The sequence below is a fragment of the Erithacus rubecula genome, assembly GCF_903797595.1.
Source record: "Erithacus rubecula genome assembly, chromosome: 24".
NCBI classification, from domain to species: domain Eukaryota; kingdom Metazoa; phylum Chordata; class Aves; order Passeriformes; family Muscicapidae; genus Erithacus; species Erithacus rubecula.
The window spans coordinates 485,365-508,849 of record NC_136676.1 but is presented as its reverse complement, the minus strand read 5'-3'; the positions used below and the strand labels follow the sequence as shown (position 1 = coordinate 508,849).

Genomic DNA, 23,485 nt, shown 5'->3' with positions numbered 1-23,485 from the left:
GAATGCTGGTTTTCTCCCCGTTTGTTACATATTCACTATGGAGGGTTCTGCTATCCTTTAAGAGGTTCAGAGACACAGCCTCACTTCTCCCAGCTCCACAACTCATGTTCCAGTCAGGGCGACGGAAACCAAAGATGACACAGCTTTACATTTAAAAATTGGTTCAGAATACCAAAAACCCAACTATTTCTAGAAAAAAAACAGCTGTATTGAGGTGCTTTGAATCCTGCAACAGCCTTTGTGATCATCTGTCAATTGCTGATACTACCTTATTTGCACAATCAGACTCATCCCTGTCATGTTCTCCCAATTTGTTTCACCCAACAGTGCATCTGATTTTGGGGCACAACCCCTCCAAAACCTGCCTGCCTTCAAGATAAGAAACAACCATTCCCCCCTCCATCCTTACCCCCAGCAGCATCTATTTATTTTTGCATGCCTGCTATGCACCAGTGCTCTCCATCAGCTGCTTCCTAACCGTTTATTTTCATGAATTAATCCCACAGTGATGTTTCATAACTATTAGAGAGCACCTGCCAGCATCTTTCAGGTTTATTAACACAGAATTGGAAAAGTAGCTTTGCTTTTGGTCATCTCTATGCAGTGGTAGGCAGTGCTGACCTAGGAGATTCTTCCACCTTCCATCTCCATATCGCTGTATCTATCTGAAGTTGGTTTAATTTATTTAAGACTACAAATCTTCAAGCCTTAGAGACATTAAAACCACAACCCCTCACAAAACAGAGTCAGTCTGGGGTGATGCTGAGTGAGTTCCCAACTGTTGCACAGCACCCCCCGACTCGGCGCTGCCGCTCAGCAGAGCAGCTGTTTTAATAAGCGCTTACGTCTCAGCTGCCTAATGCAATAACAAAATAAACAGGACAACATGGAGCCTAATCCAGCAGGGTGGGGGAAAGCCAGTTAGTGCTCCCAGGCACTGGAACAAGGCACCGGGCTGCGCACGCAGGCGCTGCCGCTGCCCAGCCACGCTCTGCTCCGGCACGGATTTGTCAGGATCTGTTTACGCAATCCACTTTTCCCTGCGGAAGGCATGAAAGAAAATACTCTGCGGAGAATCTAAGAGGCAACATGTTCTCTCCACAGCTTTTTGCAACTTTTCCTGTGAACTGAGCAAACAAAATGTATTCAGAACTATCAGTGCTGTTCGGGAGCTGCATTAACAATGAACGTGAGGCTGCCCGGAGAGAAAGGGGGGACTGAGTGCATTAACAAAAGCCCAGAGCGTGCTGGCTGTGGCCAAAGCCCAGAGCCTGAAAGGCTCCTTTGTCTCTCTGGTCAATGCAAACCCATTCAGCTGCCCATAGACAGCAGAAAGAAAGTGAGGGTGGGAGGAAGAAGAGTCCTGTCTCTTTGGGGGACATCTCAGCTGCCAGGCTGTGTGGCAGAGCAGGGACGCGCATGGACACAGAGCGGCACTCCAAGTGCCAGTAACCCCAGCATGGTGCCCACTGAGGACATGCTCTGCTCACACCCAACCTTCCACGACCAAGGGACACACATTTCATGAACTGGACATCTAGTCCCCAAAAAGCCTCCAAGTGCAATATAAATAGCAGGCTATATAAAATAACCCCCTATTTCTGAGTCTTCTGGCTTTTCTGCAATCCCTTCCTCTCAACAATGAGCTATTGTTCCACTCCTGGGACTGAGGAAATGTTTGTGTTGGTTCTCCAAGTCCTTTACATTTAGAGACCTGCTCCTCATTTCAGCATCATTCCCCACCATGCTAAAAGCACCCAGCCTTTCACAGCTCAGGAGAAAACACATTTAGTAGTGACTGCACCAAACAAAACTAACACCCCCTTCCTCATTTTCTTGGTGCAACCATACAACTCAGAAGAGCTCAAGAGCAAATGAAAACATCAAGAAATTATCAAAGGAGGAGGGTCCCAGTTGGTACTGGTGTCCCATTTAAATATGGACATGTGCAACCACCATTCTGAAGTATAGAGTGATAAAGGTGAGCACCATCTCCAAGGATCTGATGCTTGCTGGGCATGTTTCTCCTCCCAGATGTTGAAAGAAGGGTACACACACTCCTCGCCTTGGCCACACAGCCACCAGCACCAAGAAGATCAATGAGGCAAGATCCTCCATGTGGTGGAAGACATGGCTGTCACAGACCTTTCTGTGGCCCACACATCCCAAGGAACACAACCATTTTACTAAAAAATCCCAAAGCCCAAAGCCATGAATTCATGCTGGGCTGCTCTTCTCTCCCAAACTGGGCTCTTGCTGCACACGGGAGCCTCTGGGAAAAAAGCGAAGTTTGAACCCTCTGTGTTCAGCAGAGCCAAGGTTTTGACACAAATGCAGACTCTAAGAAGAGACTTCTGCAGAGAGTCTCACCCATAGACAAAAGAAACATTTAAGTGAGCAAAACCAACAGTGTCTATTTCCACCGCTTTAATATTTATCCATCTCTCTACACCAGGATCACCCAATTATCTTGCCCTAACCAGGGAGTTGCTCCACTCACAGGACACACACACACTGGCTTAAAGGAAACTGGCTCCCTTTTCCTTCAGCGGCCTGATTGGGATAACCACACAAAAGGCAAAGCTGGCTAAATCCTGTCCTTTTGCACCACCCCATGAGCTAAACCATATGCTGCATTTAAACACTTCACTTTCAGGGACTCCATATCTATTTTTGGAGATGGCCAAGGGGCAAAATATTTCTTTATACAAAGAAGAAAGCTAATTTATTTCTGCCTAAAACACAAGAGTTTCTTAATTGCAATCACAGCAACAACTTTTGCAAGAAAAGCATGTAAAGATCAAAACTTTCTTCTCCCTGTGTTGTAGCTGAACTAAAAAGAAGGAAAAACCTGTCATTACCAGAGTTTTAATTAAACTGATTGACAACACATTCACATGGGCCACAGCTCGCACAGGATACTGCTTCCTTCTTGGATTTTTCAATATAAAAAAGACTCCTGCTCTTCACTATTGAGATAAAGATCTTTTTAGAGGTGCTGATCTGTTGCTTCACTGGAAAATGAAGGACGGCCTCATTAAAAACAGCCAGTAGTGCAAAAAAAGTCACTGTTCTTCAGGCATCCAACGGGAAATCCACTCAGAGGAACCAAGTCTGGAGACCTATCCAAACACACCCCTGGCAGCACAAAGAGGCATTTCAGACACACACACACACACACTCACACACACTCCTGCCACTCTCTCCTCCTCCAGCGCAGGAATATTTGTAGCTCATTTTGTTTCCTCACAGGTGAGGAATAGCAATATAGACTAGGCAGCTTGTAAAGAGGGGAAGAGGAACTTACAAACCAAGTCCCTTGCATAGTGAACAGACATGGACCCGTGGCTGCTACAGAAGTGGGAATTTACAGCTGCTCTTGCAGCACATCTTTTATTTTTCCCTTTTTTTTTTTTTAGTCAGGTCCAATACTCTGAAGTCCAATTATCATAACACCCTCAAAGGTGAGAAAGAATAAAAAAGGAGAGAAAAAAAAAAAAAGTTATCCTTGGGGTATAAAAGAAAGTGATTCCTGTGGTTGCCTTGTACAGGGACAGGAGTAGGACTTGATGATCCCTGGGAGTCCCTTCAAACTCAGGATATTCCATGATGATCTGGCATGAAATCAGGTAATCTGCACTCAAAACTCCCGTGAAGACAGCAGCTGCTACAATACACAAGCTTGAAACCAAAGTCTAAAGAAATGTGGAAATAGAGAACAAACAAAGAAAAAGTCCCTAAAACACCTATTGCTGATTGGCAATGACTTGGACTTCCACTGGCAACTCTGGCATGATGAACAGTGGCGGGATATAACTAGGAAATTCCTTTTCACCTTCCTAAGGTAGAGCTGCTGTACTAGTCATTGAGAATAAACCCAGAGAGTCAGTTGTATTTATTTATACTTCAAATCACAACATGCACCACACAGCATAAAATAACAACTACTTACTCCAAAGCTTTAGTGTTTGCACCATAGATAAGAGAACATTAACAATCTGCAGCAAAGTACACCCTGTTTCCAGATACAGCAAGATGCATTTGTTCTACTTAATTCTGCTTTGTACCGTCCAGATAAGACACGTTTTGAGATGCAATTATGAAATGCCAGCATCTAAAACAATCTATGATAAAAGTTAATATAACAACCAAGGGGAAAAAAGACAATTCTTAAATATGCTCATACATGGTACAGAAGAGCTCCAAGACACTGCTTGTACCTGAAAATTCATGTAGAACAAAATTAAGACTTAAGAAAAGCCACACAAAAACCTCATTAAGGTTATTAGGGCCACTAGAAGAGCTCCAATTGTAGAAGTCACAGGGCAGGTGGATTTAAGTCCCAACTATCCGGCTCTTTGCCAATTTCACTACAAGTACTGCAGCCAAAACTCCAGGTATAAACAGGCTTAAAGAGATAAGGAACACAAGCAAAATGTGTCAACCAAATGAGATTTTTCAAAGCATCGTCTGTAGAGGTTTCCTGGTTTATGTTCTTCGCTTTTACTGAGTGGTAAAGAGGGTGATGCATATTTTGGGTATAGAGACACTACAATCTCTGTTCACTGATCTCACCCCAGGCAACTCTGAGATTGGGATGATGTTAAAATATTGTCCTGTCCCCTCACACCACACAAAGTGGCTCCAGAAACTGTTGTTTTCCATGGAAATGAAAGCCTGCCCTCTGATCCTACCTGCTCCTAATGCTTACAACAGGCACCTCAGGCCTCTCCAGAGGACTCTTCACATCATGCTCCCACCCTGTGATTACACTGACGCAGAAACCCAAACCTACAAATGGACATGCTGGGCTAGCAAAGACAAGCCCAGCCTGGGAATAATGCAGAAAAAAGTCACAATTCCAGCTGACAGATGAACAACTCCTTGCTTGAGGGCACCATGTGATGAACCATGCGAGCTGGCCTTTTCTGCTCACAGACACCGAAGGTCGCAAAGGGAAATCGATATTATTACTAGACACCAAAATGACAATATCATGCAACACCTGCAGCTGATCTTTACTTTTCAGCTCCTAGAAAGATTATTTTGTTACAATTCCCTTGTATCTAAGAGGAATTTAGCAAGACAGCTGCTCTGATTTTCTCTGGAGTCAGTATGTGTCAGGAAAGTGAGGAAGCTCCTTTAAAATCTGATTCATTCAACCTCCCATGCAAGTGACCCCACTTTCTTCCATTCAATCCTTCTGCAACCTGGCTTCTCTGGAACAGCAATGAACAGCAAACAGCCTCACCTGTTTCACAGAACCACAGACTGGTTTTGATTGGTAGGGACCTGAAAGACCACCCAGTCCCAACCCCCTACCAGGGACAGGGATGTTACACCCCAGGGCTGTTTCCATCCCTCCTGGCCTATCACTGTCTCTTAGGCTTTAATCCAGATACACTTTCTGATTTCCCGAGGTGAAGATAGAAAGTTACAGCAAAGAAACATCTTTGTTCTCATCTTTAAGCAAGAGAAAATAAAATACCCAGTCAAACCTCAGTTCCACAGAACCTCAGACATCCCCTGCAGGATGACAAAGGACAGCACTGCAGTGCACCACAGAGAGGAACCAAGGCCTCGAGCTGGACAAGACCTGCATCCCTTGAGGCACTCACTGAAAAAACCAACATGGGCAGAAAGTTCAGGACTTCACACTATGACACCAGTGGCAATGAGGGCAGAGCCTAAACTAAGCGATCAAAAGGTGAGGTTTAGTACCTTCCCAAATGTTTCTGAGAATCATGGACCATCCTGAGCTGGTGGGACCCAAAAGGGCCCTGCACAGACACCCCAACAATCCCACCCTGTCCAAAGTCTCCTGGAGCTCTGGCAGCCTCGGGACTGTGCCCATTCCCTGGGGAGCCTGGGCAGTGCCAGCCCCCTCTGGCACTGGGGGAAGAACCATTCCCTGATCTCCAACCTAAATCCTCCCCTGACACAGCTCCAGCCCTTCCCACAGCCCTGTCCCTGCTCACAGAGAAGAGATCACAGCTATGCCTTCAGCGCCCCTTGGGGAAGCCAAATACAAAAGGAGGTGAAGTCCCTCCATCAACACCAGCTCAGTGTTTTTACTGATATATCTGAGCTGTATTTTGAGTGACAACTCTCAGTGCTGTAGTGGAATCCCCTTGCTGAGATTTGCCAAACTTTGTCACTACATGTTTACTATGGGACGTGTTAATGGCATGAAGCTGCCAGTACCAAACTGGAGCAGATCCACTCTGTCCAACAGCATTTGGATCAGTCTGCCTTCAGAGCCATGGTATGGACAACCTGCAGACCAGCACATCCCAATCCCCACCTAAAAATAACTGCATTCCAAAGAGCAGTCAATTCTATCTCCATTACTCAATCTTGATTAAATCTAACGTTCAGTATATTTCTTAATCAACTTGCCTCAAGTGACTACTTTAAGATTAATCTCTCAAAGCCTTTTTCATAGGAGAGAAGATTCTTCCACCATCTGAACACACCAAGGAGCAGGTAGAATATGAAAATTATTATCCACAAAGCTTGTTCTTTCCAAAAATATTTGGCAAAGCAATGGGGTTTTTTTTTTGTATGTTTCATATAAACACGATGTAAAATGAAGTTAAAACAAAGTCTCAAAAATGCCCTTCAGCATTTAGAAAAGGATCCAAACTCAGAGGAAAGAAAGGATTCTGAACAAGGCATTTTGCAGCATGGTGAAGCAAAGAAACAAATCCTTTGGATACTTTTAACTGCATTTATTTTTGCAATTAACTACAACAGAAAGGAAAATAAATTCACTACATAACAGAGAGATATCTTTATACTACTTTCCTTGATGAAGTTCTCCTAGAGCAGCCTTTGGCTTCCAAGCATTTGGTAAGTGTTAAAAACCGTATTTATAAATGGAACAATTCAACAGGGAAATGGCATGCCAACTCCCATCCCCTAAGCACGCATGGAGGCACCTCCACACACTGCAAACCTCCCTCTGGAGGCCATGGAATGCAAAGGGGATGCCAAAAACCTTCCAGCTGCTCAGGAAGGCATTTCTGCCCCTGCTGATAACATCCCCACAAAGCCAACCACACCCACCCCTGGCCTGGCAGCTCAAAAGTCCTCCCTGACCTGCCACAGGAAAATCCTTGCTTAAAACAGTTAAATATGGAAGTGAAGGGAATCATGGAATCCCAGAATGGTTTGGGGGGGAAGCAATTCTGAAGCTCATTCCAACTCCTGCCATGGGTAGGGACAGCTTCCATTATCCCAGGTTGCTCCAAGCCCTGTCCAACCTGGCCACGGACACTGCCAAGATCCAGGGGCACTCACAGCTTTTCTGGACATTGCAGAAGGGTTGGGAGAAAAAGAGATGTACTCTCTTTTTTTCATCTCAAAAGAGATGAAAAATCCTGGGTCACTTTTTCAAGCAAACCCACCAAACTAATTTCAACCACCCCTGGAGAGAATGGAAGATGCTCATCCCAGATGGTGGTCAGAATCACTGCTCCTAAGAGAATGAGGAGTCTTCAGAGTGAAGAAACTCCACTGCTCAATAAATAAGGGAAAAACAGGAATCTATAATAGGAGACATGCATAAAAAGAAAAACATCACACACACGAAATTCCCAGGCAGTGGCCAAGCAAGAGCCAGGGGGCACAGAGGCAAATCTGACATGAGGCAATGTCAGAGTTAGAACTTGTGATGATCATTTTGTTTATTGAATTTTCAAGCAGGAAAAAAAAGTAGCAGTAGTAGTCTCACACTGAACAGTAGCTAAACAAGGCTAAGACTGAGCAAACCTCCTAGTAAATGCCAGAAGGCATTTGGATATAAAAATATCCAAAGCAAGGCTGTGAGCAAGCTGGCTTGACGGAGGTGACGAGGAGTGACTGGGAGGAGACAGTCACAGAGAACTCCTGTCTGGCCAGAAACACATACCAGTCTACTCCTTTCTGGAGTAACTTTGGCTTTTGGTCTGTTCCAAAAGGAACAGGAATGGTTCTTCAGCTGTTCTTTGCACTTCTGGTTGCATTAGATGCTTTTGCACATCTAGTCTGGCAGAAAAAAAAAGGTTTTTTAATAAAATGCCACAGAGCAGACAACACAGCTGAAGCCACACCCATCCTCCACCTTTCCTATTCTGAAATGCAGCTGCAGATAGAACAATTATTTTCAAATACTCCTGGATTTCAATCATTGAGCTTAAAATAATTTATATCAAACAGCCAAACCAAGCACTATCTCACAAAAACTGAATCACAATCCAATGAAAACAAAGGTCCTCAAATTCAGCATAGCTGTCTCCTGACTAGCAGCTGAAACAGCAGTTTTGGCCAGATACCAGCTCAGGGAGAGGCTCTGATCAGCTCATCCCCCATCCATGAGGCAAGCTGATAAACACACTCTGGGTCTGGGCTGGGAAGTGCGGAGTCACTGCTGCTGCAGTAGAGGACACTGACCGGGAAACACACTCCAGTCCCAACAGCTCCACCAGGAAGAGAAAAATAAGATTGTTTGGGGCTTAGTTCCTTCAGAGCAGTTACTTTACACACATACACAGAGTTATTTCTATCTCAAGTTTACCCTGCACACACATAACCAGGTAAGAGCATTAAAACTGCAAGAGCCAAAGCAGACAGGGCCAGGTGACATAACTAAAAAGGCACAAACAGAAGAAGACAGAGCAGGAGGAAAAGGATCAAATCGCAAAGACTCTCAAGCTTTTATCCAGCCCTTACTCAGCTTACAGCCTGAAATAAACTTCCATGTGGGTATGAGAGCCTACCTTCCCTCATGTTGAATTCCCAAAGTAAAACCTCCCATCTCTGGCTTCCCTGCAGTGCCAGCAGTTACTGCAGCTGGAGTTGTTACATCACCAGAGAGGAAAGTTCCCATCCAGACAGGAGCACTGAAGTGCTCGTTCATGGCAATTTTCACCCAGAAGTCTGAATTCCTGTAAAGTACTAAAAACCAGCTGACTTTTTCCTTCCTATGCATGCCATTAACACAGAACTGCTCCTGCCCACTCACCTCACACTCTGTGCCCTAAAATCACAAATAAACCACTCCAGCTTGCCAGGCTTTTCCCCCCATGTCTCTGCTCCACAGGAACAGCCCCTACTTGTGTCCTGGGGGATGGGGACCCTGCAGCAGCATCCATCTATTTCTGAGCCAGGTTCTTGATCTGTATGATAAGCAGGAATATCAAATAGTCTGGTATTTTACCATCTCATTCACTCAGCTGTGTTTCCTGCGGTGTCTCCAGAACTTCATGCTGTGACCTCATGGGGAAATGCAATGCTCTGCTGGTCACTCTGTTGTGGTGACAGCAGTGTTGTCACCCAGAGTGATGGTCCTGTTAGCTGAGCAAGGAATTCCACAAGGATGATTCTCCAGTGTCTTGATGCTCATTTCCATTCCCAATTCTGTAACTGCTCGAGGTTTTCGGCCCATAATCTTTATTTCAGCAGTTTATCAAAATGAAATGAAATCCTAAGTACCTTCTTGCCACATGTGGAGCTTATGACTTCCCCTGAGTTAAAATTCTGTGTCATTCAAAATGGAATCCTGGGAAAGCTGGAATTCAGGAAGAGCAGTGCAACACATCTCACACTGCTGCACAAAAAACAAAGTTCACAGAGGGCCGTAGGTAGGACAGGAGCCCTAAGTCTCCTCAGTTCAACCCTCTGCACCTCTAATTTCCCCTCAAAAGGAATCTCAGATGCACACTTCACACACACCTCTGCAGGGGAATCCAAGAAAGAGTAACAGCAACAATATATTCACCCCACCAGGGTCTGAAGATGAGTGGTAAATTAGTGTCTGAGCATTTCCCACTAAAAAAAATCCTGGTTTGCTCCCATTGGCTCTGCCTGTTGGATCCAAGGCCAGGTCAGATGGGGCTTGGAGCAACCTGGTCTAGTGGAAGGTATCCCTACCCATGGCAGGGGGTGGAACAGGATGGGCTTCAGGGTCCTTCTCAACCTAAACCATTCTGGGATTCTACAGATTCAGGCCATGAACAGGGATAAAACACAGAGGGAAGGCTGCAGGTGCTGCAGGGCTCTCTGAAGCCACACAGCTGAACCAACACACAGGTAGAAGTCAATGAGGATGTACCTGATGCACTATCCCAGATGGGAAAGAAAAGGGAACTTCAGACCTGTCCCTGCCTGGTTGCTGAGGCCTATCTGCACCAACAGGACAACCATGCACCACCACAGGCACCATGGTTCCTTTTCTGATAAGCATTAACCCCAGCTGTGCTGATTTCAGACTGCAGCATCTCCACAGTCACAGTAGGGCTTTAAGACTGAACTTTCCACCTATAAACACTACCCAGACAGCTGGATTTTACCACCAGCACAGCCACAACTGTCATCATCACCTTAAGTATGGACAGGGAAGCTCTGAGGACTGTGCTGGTGACAGTGCTATCTTAGCAGACTTTTTTTCAAATTACCCATAGTTAAAATCATCATTGTGTATGGGAGGAAGGGAAGAATTAAAGGAGTATTTTTTCCCTTAAATGCTAATGTTTGGAACACTGCAGAACAGGAATGGACCAAATCAAACATTGCTGGTTATCCCTAGCACCTCTGACATTATCAGGAACTGTAGTGCAATTGGGTTCACCAAACTGGTTGAAATACACTTCATCTTCTTCCTTTTTCCCCACAATCCAGAGACATTTCAGACCCACTGAAGCTAGTGTGGATGATACAGATGTGGATCTTTTGTCTCCCATTCCTAAGCAGAAACACCATCTTAAGCATCATAAAAGCAAGGATCATGCTAGACCACAAAAAAAAGCAATCCAATCCTGGGGAGTGAATTCTCCTCCTTTGAGGGAGTATTTGCAACCCTCTCCTCCCACTGGTGGAAGTTCAGCAGACTTCTCCAAGAGCTTCCAAAGCATCCAAACCTTTAGGAGCTTTAGCCCAACCAGTGAGACCTCAAACTCCCTGATAGAGATCAAGAGTTATCCCTGCTTTCAACACTTCCAAGCCTGGCTGCATTCTTGTTTCAAACAAGACAGAGCTGACCTGACAATAGAGAAGCAGCTCTCTCCACTCTCAGTTCTGCCCTGCTCTCTAGGTCCTTTCTCCACACCCTTCCCAAGTGGATGAATACTCATCCTGGATGCTCAGATGTCTGGTAATTCAAGCTTTTACAGCTCTCCACACCATAACTCTCTGTAAGACTCATACATTTCACCAGAAAGCTTCTTATTGACTGTTCCCACTCCTGACATCCTGGGCATTCAACAAGACATTCTGGACAGAGGTCTCAGCTATAAAACTATCATGTTCTTCAGCTGCCAGGATGGGAATTTGGTGACAGTACAATTCATTCATTTATTTAATGATCCTAACATCAGCCTGAGTGGATGAAGTGTGCTTTGGCTGCAGCAAGGCAGGGAGGGGGTTGTGTCAAGGGCTAATTGTTTTGGTGAATGCAGGCAATGCCAGGTACTGCTGCCACGGCCACCGCCATGAAACAGGGTAGTTTGGGGCAAAATGGGAATCATTTCAAGTTAAACATGGTACACAACCTCACAACCAAATACTGAAATATAAAGGAATTTATTTGTGCAGATGAACTTACTCAAAATTAAGAAAGTGTTTGGGAAATGTAATCAATGAAATTAAGGCAAACAGCTTAAATTCATCAAAATTTAGGCTTTGTGATATTTGCATATCAGAAAAAAATTAGGTCTTTTTTCCTTTCTGAAGAGACAGACATAAAGGCACTTTGAAATCGACTTTAAAACACAACGCTGAAGGAAAACATAAAACTCAAGTTGGACAGGTTGACAGCTGAATTATTTGCATTCACAACTCTAAAATACAAAAGACAGAACCCAGAAAAACTGAGTATTTGGAAAGAGACTGTCCAGTGACAAGTGTTTATAACTGTATGAGCACTAGTGAGGAAGAGTGACACTAAATGAAGCTGGTTTTATATTATACAGCAAGTGGAACTCAAGATGTCTCACCAGCTCAAAAAATACTACATCCAAAAGCACCTTCCATATGAGCCTTGCCATACTAAAGCTGCTGAAATCCCCTTCCCAGCACACTCCAGAGTTTAAGGTGCACCATGAATTTCACAGTAAAAGTCACAATAAACAGGCTTTAAAAGTTTTTGGTTTTTTTTGTTTCAGTTCTTGAATTCCCCCACAAATAAGTGGTATAGGTTGCTCATCCTCAGCTACAACAACCCTGCTGAGTTCCCTTTCTGATAAAATACATTGAGTCAGCCCAATGATTCAGCTGCATGTTGCAAAACCAAGCGTCCAGTGTGGAGCCTGTACATCACCCCAAACAGGAATTCAAGACTTCCAGAAAGTTTTCAGGCCAGATTTCAGCCTGAATTTCACATCAGACCTGACAGTTCTGTGGCAGATCTCGTGGCAGCCCCAGGACAGAAGGGCCGGGTCTCACCACTCAGCAGAAATGCACCTTTTTTTTAAAAAAGGTCCTTTCCTCAGGAGGCTTAGGAGCCTTCCCAAGACAACAGCTGACTAAAAAAGCAAAGTTGAAAGTCACATCACTACAAAAGTCTTTCCTTTTGATGCACATAGGAAGAGCCTCCTGCTTGGTCTGAAAGATCAGACTTCTCTTATTTTCGCCTTTTGGCAAGAGAACAAAATAAGCCCAGAAAAAGACAGATTCAAGGTACAGTAACTTCTACAACTTACTAATAACACATAAAAGGGAAATCAGTTTTCAGACCACCATTAGTAAAGCCATAGCACCAGCTCAAATGGATTTTCACCTATCATCAGTGACACAGACACTGCAGTCAGACTCCTCTAACTACTCTGAGTAACTCAGTAACTCACAGACACTCTCATGTGTAAATCAAACCAAACACACAATCATCATCTGGCAACTCCAAACAGAGCAGCCCTGCAAAAGCTTTCTAAACTTATGAAAATCTGTGTTATTTAAGACCTTTAACTGCATTGATTCCTCCTTGGCAAACTCCAAGGCTGGCCGGGAAATTTCTGTTCCCACCATATTCAGTCTCGTCCCCTGCTAAAATCAGGGATGTTCTTTGAGCTTCCAACTTTTACAGCTATTCCTGTGCAGATACTCTTATCCAGTGTATGGGAGCCTCATTTCTGGTGAACTCAAGCACTTGGAAAGGAGCAGCAGCTCACTGCACTTCGACAAGTCCTAACCCATTTCAACACTACACCAGCAGACTTAGAGAGCACGACTGGGATCAGTCGAGGACAGGGTAAGTTTTATTTCCAAGACTCACATTCTGGAAGCCACTTGGCTTTTTTTTCAAGCCGATCTAAAGCTCTAGAAATATTTTAACTCTCATGTAGATAAAGGAAAAACAAAGTTGTTACAACCAACAACTGAAACATCTTATTTTTGGTGGCAGAATTGATTTAAACCTGATTCTTGGTGTGGGGAAACCTGTCCTTTTCTCTCTACCTCAACTACACAGCAAAGGTAAAAACAACTCCTCAGGTACAAATGAAATACAGAGCATGTAATTTTCCTTTCAGGAAAGAAAAAAAAAAAAATCATGCTGTCCCATTAACCTAGTTATATGCCCAACAGCAATTTGACTCAAGTCCCATCAGCAACAGTGTGGCATCACCTATTCCAAAAAGAGGGAGCGTGTCCTGGGACACCTTCCAAAGGTAAAGAATAAACCAGAGGAACATGCACCAGAAGATTTCATTACCCTAAAACCTGATTTTGCTCTCCTCCGTCTCTTTTATAAGAACACATTCTTTTTTTATTCTTCCAGCTGTTGAACATCATCAGCTCCTATTCGGGAGGAAAAACGGAGTCCAGGGTATGGGAAGGAATGCTGTGCAGAGAAGTGCTTGAACTTGCAGCAAGTGTAAAACACAGCTCCCTGAGAGTGTCATCAACTGTGTTCCCTTAAAAAACAAGAAGAAAAATTAGTTCCCCTGGTTCCTCCAGACCACGGGGCACAGGACTACTCCCCCCACACGTTCATGCCTTGGAACAAACACCAGTTTTCTCTTCCTCATTCATTCCAGAAAAGCTTTTGCAATTGCTAGCAACTACATTCAAGTCACAGATAAAGTTTCCTACCGAAGCAATGTAATGCCCATAAAACAGTGATAGTACCCATCGGTAATTCTCCAGAGTAAAAATTCCAGCAACTCTAATCATATTAGCGGATTTACACACAACTAAACTTGACAGTTGACAAGCCCTGAAATTGTTGGATTAGGAGAAAATGAAAACACAGGAGGGAGATCATTGCTAACTCCTACTACTAAACAAAAGTGGAGCAAATGCACCACTTCAACACATCCCAATGTTTGCTAACAACACGGAAAAGCCTTTCAGCCTGAAAATTATGGACAAAATCCATTCACACACAGATATAAATCCTTCTAAGTCCCAACACCTAAAAGGGAAGTTACTTGTTCTGATCTCCTGTTATTCTCTCAACAACTTGTTACACAAACTCTGCTCCCAAATCAGAGCTGCTCATTAAATACACATATATTTAAATGGATAAAGTAACCTTCTCCCACAGACTTCTGTCACAGAACATACACAATCATGTCCTTGGATGTGAGAAGAAAATAAGCCACTTGAAATCACATTTTTAGAATGGATTTCTCCAAGAGATTTCACCACAAAAATCTTACAAAGCTGGTAAAGTGGCACATCTGTGCTCTAACATGATTAGCTTTTGTCATTACATAAATTAAAGCTATTGCTGCTTGAAAGAAAGATATGCCAAGGCTAGGAAACAGCAACAGGGGAGATGGCAGAGAGGGCTTAAGGCACTTAGTTCTTTGGCAACATGCTCTCCAACCCATGCCCATTCCTTCACTGCAGAGGAGCCACCACCATGGAGCAGCAGGGACAGTCTCTTTTCCAAGCTCTCCTCCTGCTCTGACCCTCCCAAGATGTTTGATCTCCATGGTTTCAACACTTCTAAAGAGAAACACTTCCCAGGCAACACCTCTGCCCCCTTCCCTTCATCCAGCTGGGAACATTGTCCATTCTCTCCTCAAGTCAGAAATATGGAGAGCAAGGGACAGACACCTCTGCTCTCAGCCTGGTCCTTCCCTGCCACCTCTCAACCACTCCTTCCCTTTTGGGACTGTAACACTCCTGACACCTTCCTCACAGGCGGCTGCCACTGGCACCTGGAAGAGGATTCCCAGTTGTGCTCCACCGACGGCAAAGCCACCCAGGGAGTGCCTCTCACGAGAGCCACAGCCACGCTCTTCAAGCTCACTTTTGTGCCCAAGCATCTTCCAAATGCCTTGTCCTCAACTTCAAAGTCATCAGACAGATGTCAACAGACAGACAAACCCCAGAGAGAACAAAGCTGCTCCCTCACATAGTCTGGGAAAACACCACTCAAAATGGAAGTAAGGGAGGGAAGATGGAATTGGCTCCGAACTTCCAGAGGAGATCACGGCAACCCAGAGACCCCAACTCTTCAGTACACGCTGCAGATTCTCTTCTGGGAAAAATTATTGGGCATTTTCTCCTCCAGCTCAACTCTTTGCTCAAAGAGACATAATAGAGAACCCCACATACCCAAACTGTACTCAAGAATCCAGACTTAACCAGATCTCTAAGGCAGGCATAATCTAGCCTGGCCTGCATCCCAAAACTAGGCAAGCACTGCCAGGAACTCACCCCAATTCTCACACAGCCTCAGACATTCCTGAACATCATCCTGCATTTCTTACTGTCCTCCTGGGCTTTGGGAAAGCTGCTTGCATCCAGAAGATGCCACCCAATATAGCAGGAATCAACACAGCACTTCCTGCAAGGGACTATAGCACAGTTAGCTGAACAATGCAGGAAAAACTAAAACTACATTACTGAGGCAATGTTAGCAAACATGTTTCCTTGCACAGCAATGGTGGAATTCACACAGAGACCAGTCCTCCATATACTGACCCTTCCTCTCCGCTTCTCAGAAATGGAATTAACAAGGAGGAAGAAGAGAAAAAAAATTTAGTAACAGTCTACTGACACCCACCCTGTGCCTGCCACAACCTGCAATAGCCTGAGGAACACCCAATTTTTCAGAGATGCCCAATCCCACACGGAGGCAGTCACAGGGATAGATTAAAGTCAAGCTTACTGGTGCCTGCACATCAACAACCAGGAACTCCCTCCAAATGTAAGCAAGTTGGGAAAAGAAAACAAAACCCTACCAACAGCAGCCCAGAGCTGCAGACAGCTCTGATTTGGCTCTGACTGACCAGTGTCACGCTAACCTGCAGTTGGGGGACCTCACCCCAGGTGCCATCTGCCCCTTACAGGCAAACGTTTGCCCATGTCTAGGCTGAGAAGAAACTGGTGACCTGATAATATTGATCCATAAAATTTATTCACAGCATGGGGACTTTTGAAAGAACAGCTTAATGTGACACACACAAAAAAAATTACTTCATTCCCAAGCAGGACAGTAAGGAACAGGCTGGAGGGTGACATGTGTCCGAAGAACCATTGAGGTAAAATCACAAAGGCCCACAGTGCCCTTGAAGCACCTTTGTTACTGTACCTTTTTATGGAAGAACTCTCACTCCAAACTTCACTGGAACTACTCCTGCAGAGGAAGCCTGGGAGTCAAAGCCAAGGATGGCAGATTGGGATTTACTTTTTACAATATCCCTTCTGTGTGTCACTTCGCCCTCGCTTGTCCTTTCCAACCAAATAAGGGTCAGACCCCAATTGAATGATTTATCCATACTGACAACTTTTGAGCACAATTTTTTGCCTGAAATCAGGTTTGACTGAGTACTCACCACTACCAGAGCCACAAAATTACCCCAACTTACTTTTACACAGGAAATTAAACTTCTTGAAGCCAGTGTATTAAGGAAATTCCTCACAAGTCTGTCTTGTCTTAGAGCAGCACCAATAACTTCCTATTTAGCATGAAACATAATGAATCTCACATCCACACATTTCTGCTCTTCATGTCTATTATTTTCCACCTTCTCTTTCTCTCAAAATAATGTTATTTTGTAAAAAAATTTCTTCATTCCCCTCTATGTTAATTCTCCCCCCCATGCCTCGTTACATGCACAAGCTGAACACTTCTCTCATATACAATTCTTATTTTTTTCCAATTACACAGATATTGTTTAATTTCATGATACATTACGTCTGAAACCACAGGTATTTCCAAAGTTACAAAGTCCACCATTAAGAAACTGCTTTGGTTTAAAAAGCTCAAGTCAGAGAAACCTGCAACTCTTTTATCTGCTGTGAGGTAACAGTGGCTCAACAGTTGTATCAAAACACAGAGAAGAAAAAGAAACCAAAGAGGGCTAAAAATAAAGCTGAACTTAGATGAACTCCTGCACTCCAGTAAATCAGGGATGAACTCTGCTCCCCAAGCCTCACTCAGAGAAGCACAGAGAGGTAACAGCTTTTGTTTATAATCAAACACAGGTTTTGGTGGAGGATAAAACCAGCCAGGGCACCTGAATAAGCTTCACCAGGACACCTGAATAAGCATCAAAAATAAAGTGTTTGTATATAGTCCAAGCACAGATGAGTAGTTTAGGAGTTAAGGAGAGATATCGGTCAAACACAATGTTTTCAAAACAGGCATGTATAGAAATAAAAATGAAACCTCTCCACTTTTATAACACCAACTTGTCATCTCCATCAAACACTTCTCCCTCCCTCTGTTCCTCCTGCTCACGGTGTCCAGGTGGGTCCCCAGGACAGGACACACTGCCACAGCAGCCCCGGCTCCTCCAGGAGCTTCCCCAGGCTTTCCAAGCCCTTTTGGTTTTAGGCTATGCTTAGAGTAAACCCAAACTTCATCCCTCGTGTGCTTCATGCAACACTCACCAAAAGCAACAGCCACAACAGCACAGTCCCTCGTTCGACCCACCAGGCTGCCCCTCAGCGACACCCAGAGAAGCACCCCAGGGAATAAAGCCCCAGAGCCAGGCAAACTTCAGCCTTCAACTGTCAAGGCATTCAAGTGCCACGTTCCCCGATAAAAAAGCCCCTACCCAGACAAACCAGCACCTTGTGGGGAAGATCAGCTGGGCACACCCCGTGCACGCTGGCCGGCATTCCCACTCCAACGCTTGGCACATCCTTCAAAACTGAAGCACATTTTCCCTGAGCAACAGTTTTACTTAACACCACCCCACTGACTCTACTGACAGCACCTTCCCACATTTTGTATTCCTAAACCGGTTGGAATTAGAGGATACCACAAATCAGGCAAAAATCAGCCAACAAAGAGAACATCCAGGGGTTTTCATTTGACCAAAAAAAATCTGTAACGTCAACAGTCTCATGATTTAAGCAATGAATTTGTTGTCATGGCAGGTGGTGATTCTTGCCGGAAGCTCAAGAAAACAATGGACCTAAACTGATTATAGAAGGGCTGGGTTTTCCCACCTCCAAAATGAAAGTGAGAGCAGGAAAAAGCTCATACACAGTGAACACAGTTCTGAGAGTACAGCCCTGGACACGAAAACAACCCTGCACTTCCACCTTAAAATCCAACATACCGCCAAACATTAATAGGAAAATACACTCTCGACCATCCCTGCACCATTCCCAGATAATACAGCACGGACATATTTCACAAAGTGTGTTTTTCACTTCATACTCCCCCCAAAACTCCAAGGAGGGGAGGAACAGAGCAGCCAGTTTGCCATGGGATGCTGTCGGACGCTGGAAACAAAACCTCGGGCCGGTAGGCACTTTCCTGCTGATCCCTGCAGTATTTCCCTCCTGACTCGGGGCCTACTCGCAGCACAGAACTGAAGACCTTTAAAAAACACTCGCAGTCCCCGCTGGCCTCTCTTTGTAGCAGTGGCTGCTTTGGTGGGGGGATTTTGGGGAGTGGGAGCCTCTTCCTCCTCCCTATCACGCATGGCCTGGCACAGAAAGCTGATCAGTGAAATGTTCCACCTGAGATTTATTCTCACCAACCAAGTAGGAAAAATAAAATAAAATAATTCATATTAAAATCGTCCCCAGCTGTAAATTAAAAAAAAAAAAAAAAAAAAAAAAGGGTTTAAATTCGCCTGGACAAACAACAAAACCAAAGCACTTACCTGAGCAGGATCAGAAGGAAAACTGAAGAATGATTTATAATTAAAAGTTTACCCTTGGGGTCACCGCTGCTTTGGGGGAGGGGAAAAGGGACCCCCTGGAAAGGGCTGAACCTCCAAACCAGCCCACTGGGTAGGTGGATGGCCCCCCATTCCCTGCATCATCCCAGCAGGTGCAGCCCCCCCCTTACAGGGGGCCCCACACACAAACAGACACACAAAAAAGGGCCGAGAACCCCTCAATAACCCCCACCTCAGACCCCCCCGGCTCTGGTGGGCCCCGCGATCCCCAACCCTCCCCCGGTCTGGGGGGCCCCACGAGCCCTCACCCCCCACCGCCCTCAGGCCTCGGGGGTCCCCGCAGCCCTTACCCCCCCCCCCGGCTGCGCTCGCTGTGGGGAGGGGGTGTCCCCCCGAACCCCCGGGGCAAAGGATACTGTTGGGGCGGCTGGGGCGGCAAGGCCCTGATGTTGGGGTGAGGCGCCGGCGCCGGGTGAGGGGGAGCCGGGGGGGGAGGCGGCCCCGCCGCCGCCCCGCTCCCGGGGCCGGTCCCCGCCGCCGCCGCCGCCGCGCCGGGTTTCAAAGCCGCCTTCTGCGGTAAACTCATGGCCAAGCGCAGCCACCACCCCGCGGCGGGGAGCGGGGCCGGGGGGAGCCGCGGAGCGGGCCGGGGGAGAGCCGGGGCAGCGCGGCGGGCCGGCACCAGCGCCGGTCTCCGTGACAACGCGCCTCCCGGAGGGCTCGGGAGAGGGGCCGGCGGGGAGGGAGGGGAGGGAGGGAGGGAAGGGGGGGGCGGCTCAGGCCGCGCTGCTCATGAGCCGCCGGCGGCGGGGGGTCGCGGTCGCCCTCGCCGGGGGCAGCGGAGCCGTTCGCGGCGGCGGCTCGGGGGCGATGCCGGCGGATTTTCCTCACTGGAGTAGCGGAGCATCAAACATGGCGCTGCGGCCGCCTCCAGCTGTCCGGCCGGGCGGGCGCTCGGGCGCCTTCGGGCCGCTCCGGAGCCGCTCGGCCCGGAGCCGATCGGCGACCTTCGGCTCTTTCCGGAGTCGCTCGGCCCACCACTGATCGGCAACCTTCGGCTCTTTCCGGAGTTGCTCGTCAGTCAGCACCGCTCGGCAAATCTCGGGTTCTTCCGGAGAGGCTTTCGCGGGCGCAAGCGCCGTGCCCTGCTCCCCCTCCCCCGCTCAGCCTAGCACCTCCCGTGACCCCCGTGCTCGGTAAACTTCGGCTATTTCCGACAAACGAGGCCGTGAGAGAGTTCGGGAAGTTTCGGAGAGGCTCGGAAGAGGGATTCCCGCCCCGCTCGTAGCTCTCCGGAGCTTCTCGGTGATCTTCGGAATCTCTCGGTATCGCCGCGGACGCAGCTTCGGGCGCACTCGGCTCGGCTCGGCGAGACTTCGGCAACGCTTGGCGGTGGGGGATTGGCCCGAGGCTGTCAGGGAGCCCTGGGATCCCACAGTACCCACCCCACTGAGGGCTTCCTGTGCCCGAAAATTCACCCCCAGCCCTAATTTCTGGCTTCTGGAGAGGCTGGAAGGGGCAGGGCCGCAGCCCTCCCAGAGGCATCGTGAGGGCCGGCAGCCCTGAATGCGACATGAAAGCCTGGGACTCCTGGGACTCTCTTGGCTGTGAGGGTCTCGCAGTATCCACTCTACCGCGGGCACGAGGAAGTGGCTTACCTAAAAAAGCTCACCCCCAGCCCCAATTCCCAGCTCCTGGGGCAGCTGACATGGGCCACACTGCAGCCCCTCATGAGGGGAGACAGTCCTGAGGGTGACAGGGTGGCTGTGAGGGATCCCGGGGACCCCCAAGGCAGCCCACCTGTGGCAATAGGGCGCCCCCAGACCTGCCCCTATGGGGAGAGGTGTCCACCTGACCCCATAGTCACACCAAGCCATCATCCCCCAAGGGTTGCCACACCACCACCATGTTCATCATTTCACACCTAACCTGCAGAACCCTCCCCGCGGCCACCACCTGGGCTTGACAGTGGCCAAGGCGGTTTGTACTATCTCAGGGAGATAAAAAGCACCTCAGAACAGGTTCCAGCAGCTGCCACATTGTCCTGACTTGTCCTGCCTCGCCACTGGCAGCTGAGGACTCATTCCAAGCTGCTGGCACCTTCCAACGTTCCTGCCACACCGCACGTCCCAGGGAGACGCTCCCAGCACCTTCACAGTGCCCACAGGTATTGCTGCCCCAGTCACCCAGCTGGGGTGCTGCTCTAGAAAACCTTCCCAGGGTTTGTGTCCTGACTGCTGCAAATTCTGAGCAGATGCAAGTTTAGGAGGAAGATAATGTTTTAATGCAATCACAAATAACACTTAAATGTGGAAAGCTTCTTTTACTGAAGTGAACAGCTCTCATAGTGGTATATTCAGGCACCTGGAGAGTAGCTGGTACAACCATAAGCTGAGAGAACACACTGCGCACTAAAAAAAACCTACCTGAGGAGTCACATCTGTCCCCATCTGTGCAATGGTCCTGTTTCTATGAAGAGAAGTAATTTTGAATTTTAAATATAAACCTGAAGGTGGAGAATCTGGACTGGGTGTTGTTCACTGAAGCAGAACTCAGCACAGTGGGTGAAAGACAGTAGAAGGGTTTTGAGTATGTTTTCACTTTGAAATCAGACTGAGTTATCAAACAACGGGTTTGTGCAGGGCAGGGTTAGAACACAAAAGGATTGCAGTGTATCCAGAAGCTCTCCCTCCTCCAAGGTGTGGTCTGAGAAGGAAAGCTGGGAGCTGCCATGCAGGTCTCCATTAAAAATAGCCCTGCAACTGGAATACTTTCTTACTTACTCAGGTGCTACCTGGAGGGCACAGCCACCTCCCGCAGTGCCAGCAGGCATTAGTGGGGCAAGGGAAGGTGACTCATGCTGCTTAGTGTCCCTTTCTATGCTCTTTGTTCTGCACTGGTGTAAAGCCAAGGAGGAGTGAGCTCTTACATACCTCACAGTCTGTGAGAAATAGGAAACACTGAGATTTCTTTTTGAGGGAAAAGAGCCCAACCAAGCCCTGCCAGCCTGCAAAGAAGTCCTGAGTGGGGAATATTTCCACCTGAACCCAGGAACAAATATTTAGAGGGCTCTCTGGCTGTTTTTTTTCTGAGTCAGTTTTCCTCAGCAGCCTTCAGCCTGCCATATTTAACTGATTCCCCACCAGGAAAACTGAAGAGAGAAGTAAGACTAACCTAAAAAAAAGAGGCCAAGTACTCCTCCACTCCCCAAAATTGGGAGACTATTTCTCTTATGGTATGGGATTTGCCCAAGGACTAATACAGCTCCCCGCACCACAGAGAGCTGCTGTACTCACAGCATATCTCTCCTGCTGGGAAGATAATTCTCCCTCCACAGCTGGTAAAGACTTGACTGTTATTACTTAGAGTGTGTAAGTAGAGCTGTGTGTTCTGGGGGGGCTGGTGCCATTCCATGACCACGTCCTGGCACGGCCCTTCTCCAGGTAGCCCCTTTGCATGGAAGGAAATTCATCTCAAAAGCAAATTGACACCCATGGCTCCCTCCATTCTACAGAAATAGCTGCCTGTAAACACAGTTGCAAAAGAGCTTCTGAATTCCAGGATCTTTGGCTATAACATTTTTTGCCTGTTTAGAAAGAATAATGGCATTTTTACCGTATTACTTGCTGAAGCTCCCAAAATGAACTGGCCAGGCAAAGGAGCCAGGCTCCCAGATCTGCCTTAAAGCCCTTCCACAGTCAATGTTTCTCCCCCAGCCTTTTTTTCCCATTTTTATTTTTTCCTGAGAAGAAAAAGCAGGTCTGTCTCCCTTCTACCCCACAAAGGACAATTTGGCCAACAAGTCCTGCAGATTTTAGAGTCTGAGTGAGTTCCTGCTGGATTCACACCCCTCTTGCCACCTCACCATTTTGTTTTTCCTCCTCTTTTTCCTGCTAGCTTTATTAGCACTTGGGAACCAATGTGTCGGCATCAGCAGCTGGAGCCTACAGTGCTCAGCTCCTCTTTCAGAGCATCACCAGCCCTTTTTCCAGTCCCACCAGTCTCTCATGTACTTGCCACAGCAGAGACTCAACCCCACAGCACAGAGTGTAGTTGGAATGCTGGAGCTGTTCGTGAACATAGGAGAATACACTGGAAAATGGCTGTTTTCCTGAAGGGATGTTCACGAAGAGAAAATCTTAAAGTGAGAAAAGTGTAAACCACAAAGCCAAGGTCCTGGGAGTGAGTCAGGAGATACAGCCTTCTTGTTGCTCAGCTCCAAGTGAAAACTTGCAGTGATCAGAATGAGCAAGTCCCAGCTGCAAGGTGGGATTCCCCACCTCCCACTCCCCATCCTCCTGCCTTCAGGAAGATATGGCTTGTTCAGAGAAGCTTTTGGCCCTAAAATCTGTTTGTCCTACTAGGTGACCTCAGCACTGTTGTGATGTGTCAGGGGTTAGATCCTCCTTGGAGGG

General features: G+C 46.9%; 1 protein-coding gene and 1 long non-coding RNA gene across 5 annotated transcripts in view; one reads left to right on the top strand and one right to left on the bottom strand.

The window, feature by feature from the left end:
• The window catches only part of EIF4G3 (eukaryotic translation initiation factor 4 gamma 3), a 144,481-nt gene extending 124,439 nt beyond the window's left edge, over nt 1–20,042 (bottom strand). For all 4 annotated transcript variants that reach the window (XM_079326426.1, XM_079326427.1, XM_079326429.1 and 1 more), the window contains exon 1: nt 19,487–20,042. In XM_079326426.1, coding sequence (XP_079182552.1) covers nt 19,487–19,656 — 170 coding nt within the window. In that variant the 5' untranslated portion in view covers nt 19,657–20,042. The remainder of the gene's footprint in view (nt 1–19,486) is intronic.
• On the top strand, nt 19,572–21,590 carry LOC306812144. Its single transcript, XR_013776803.1, has 2 exons — nt 19,572–19,646; nt 20,141–21,590. It is a non-coding gene; the product is annotated as an uncharacterized lncRNA (long non-coding RNA).
• The last annotated feature ends 1,895 nt before the right edge of the window (nt 21,591–23,485 follow it).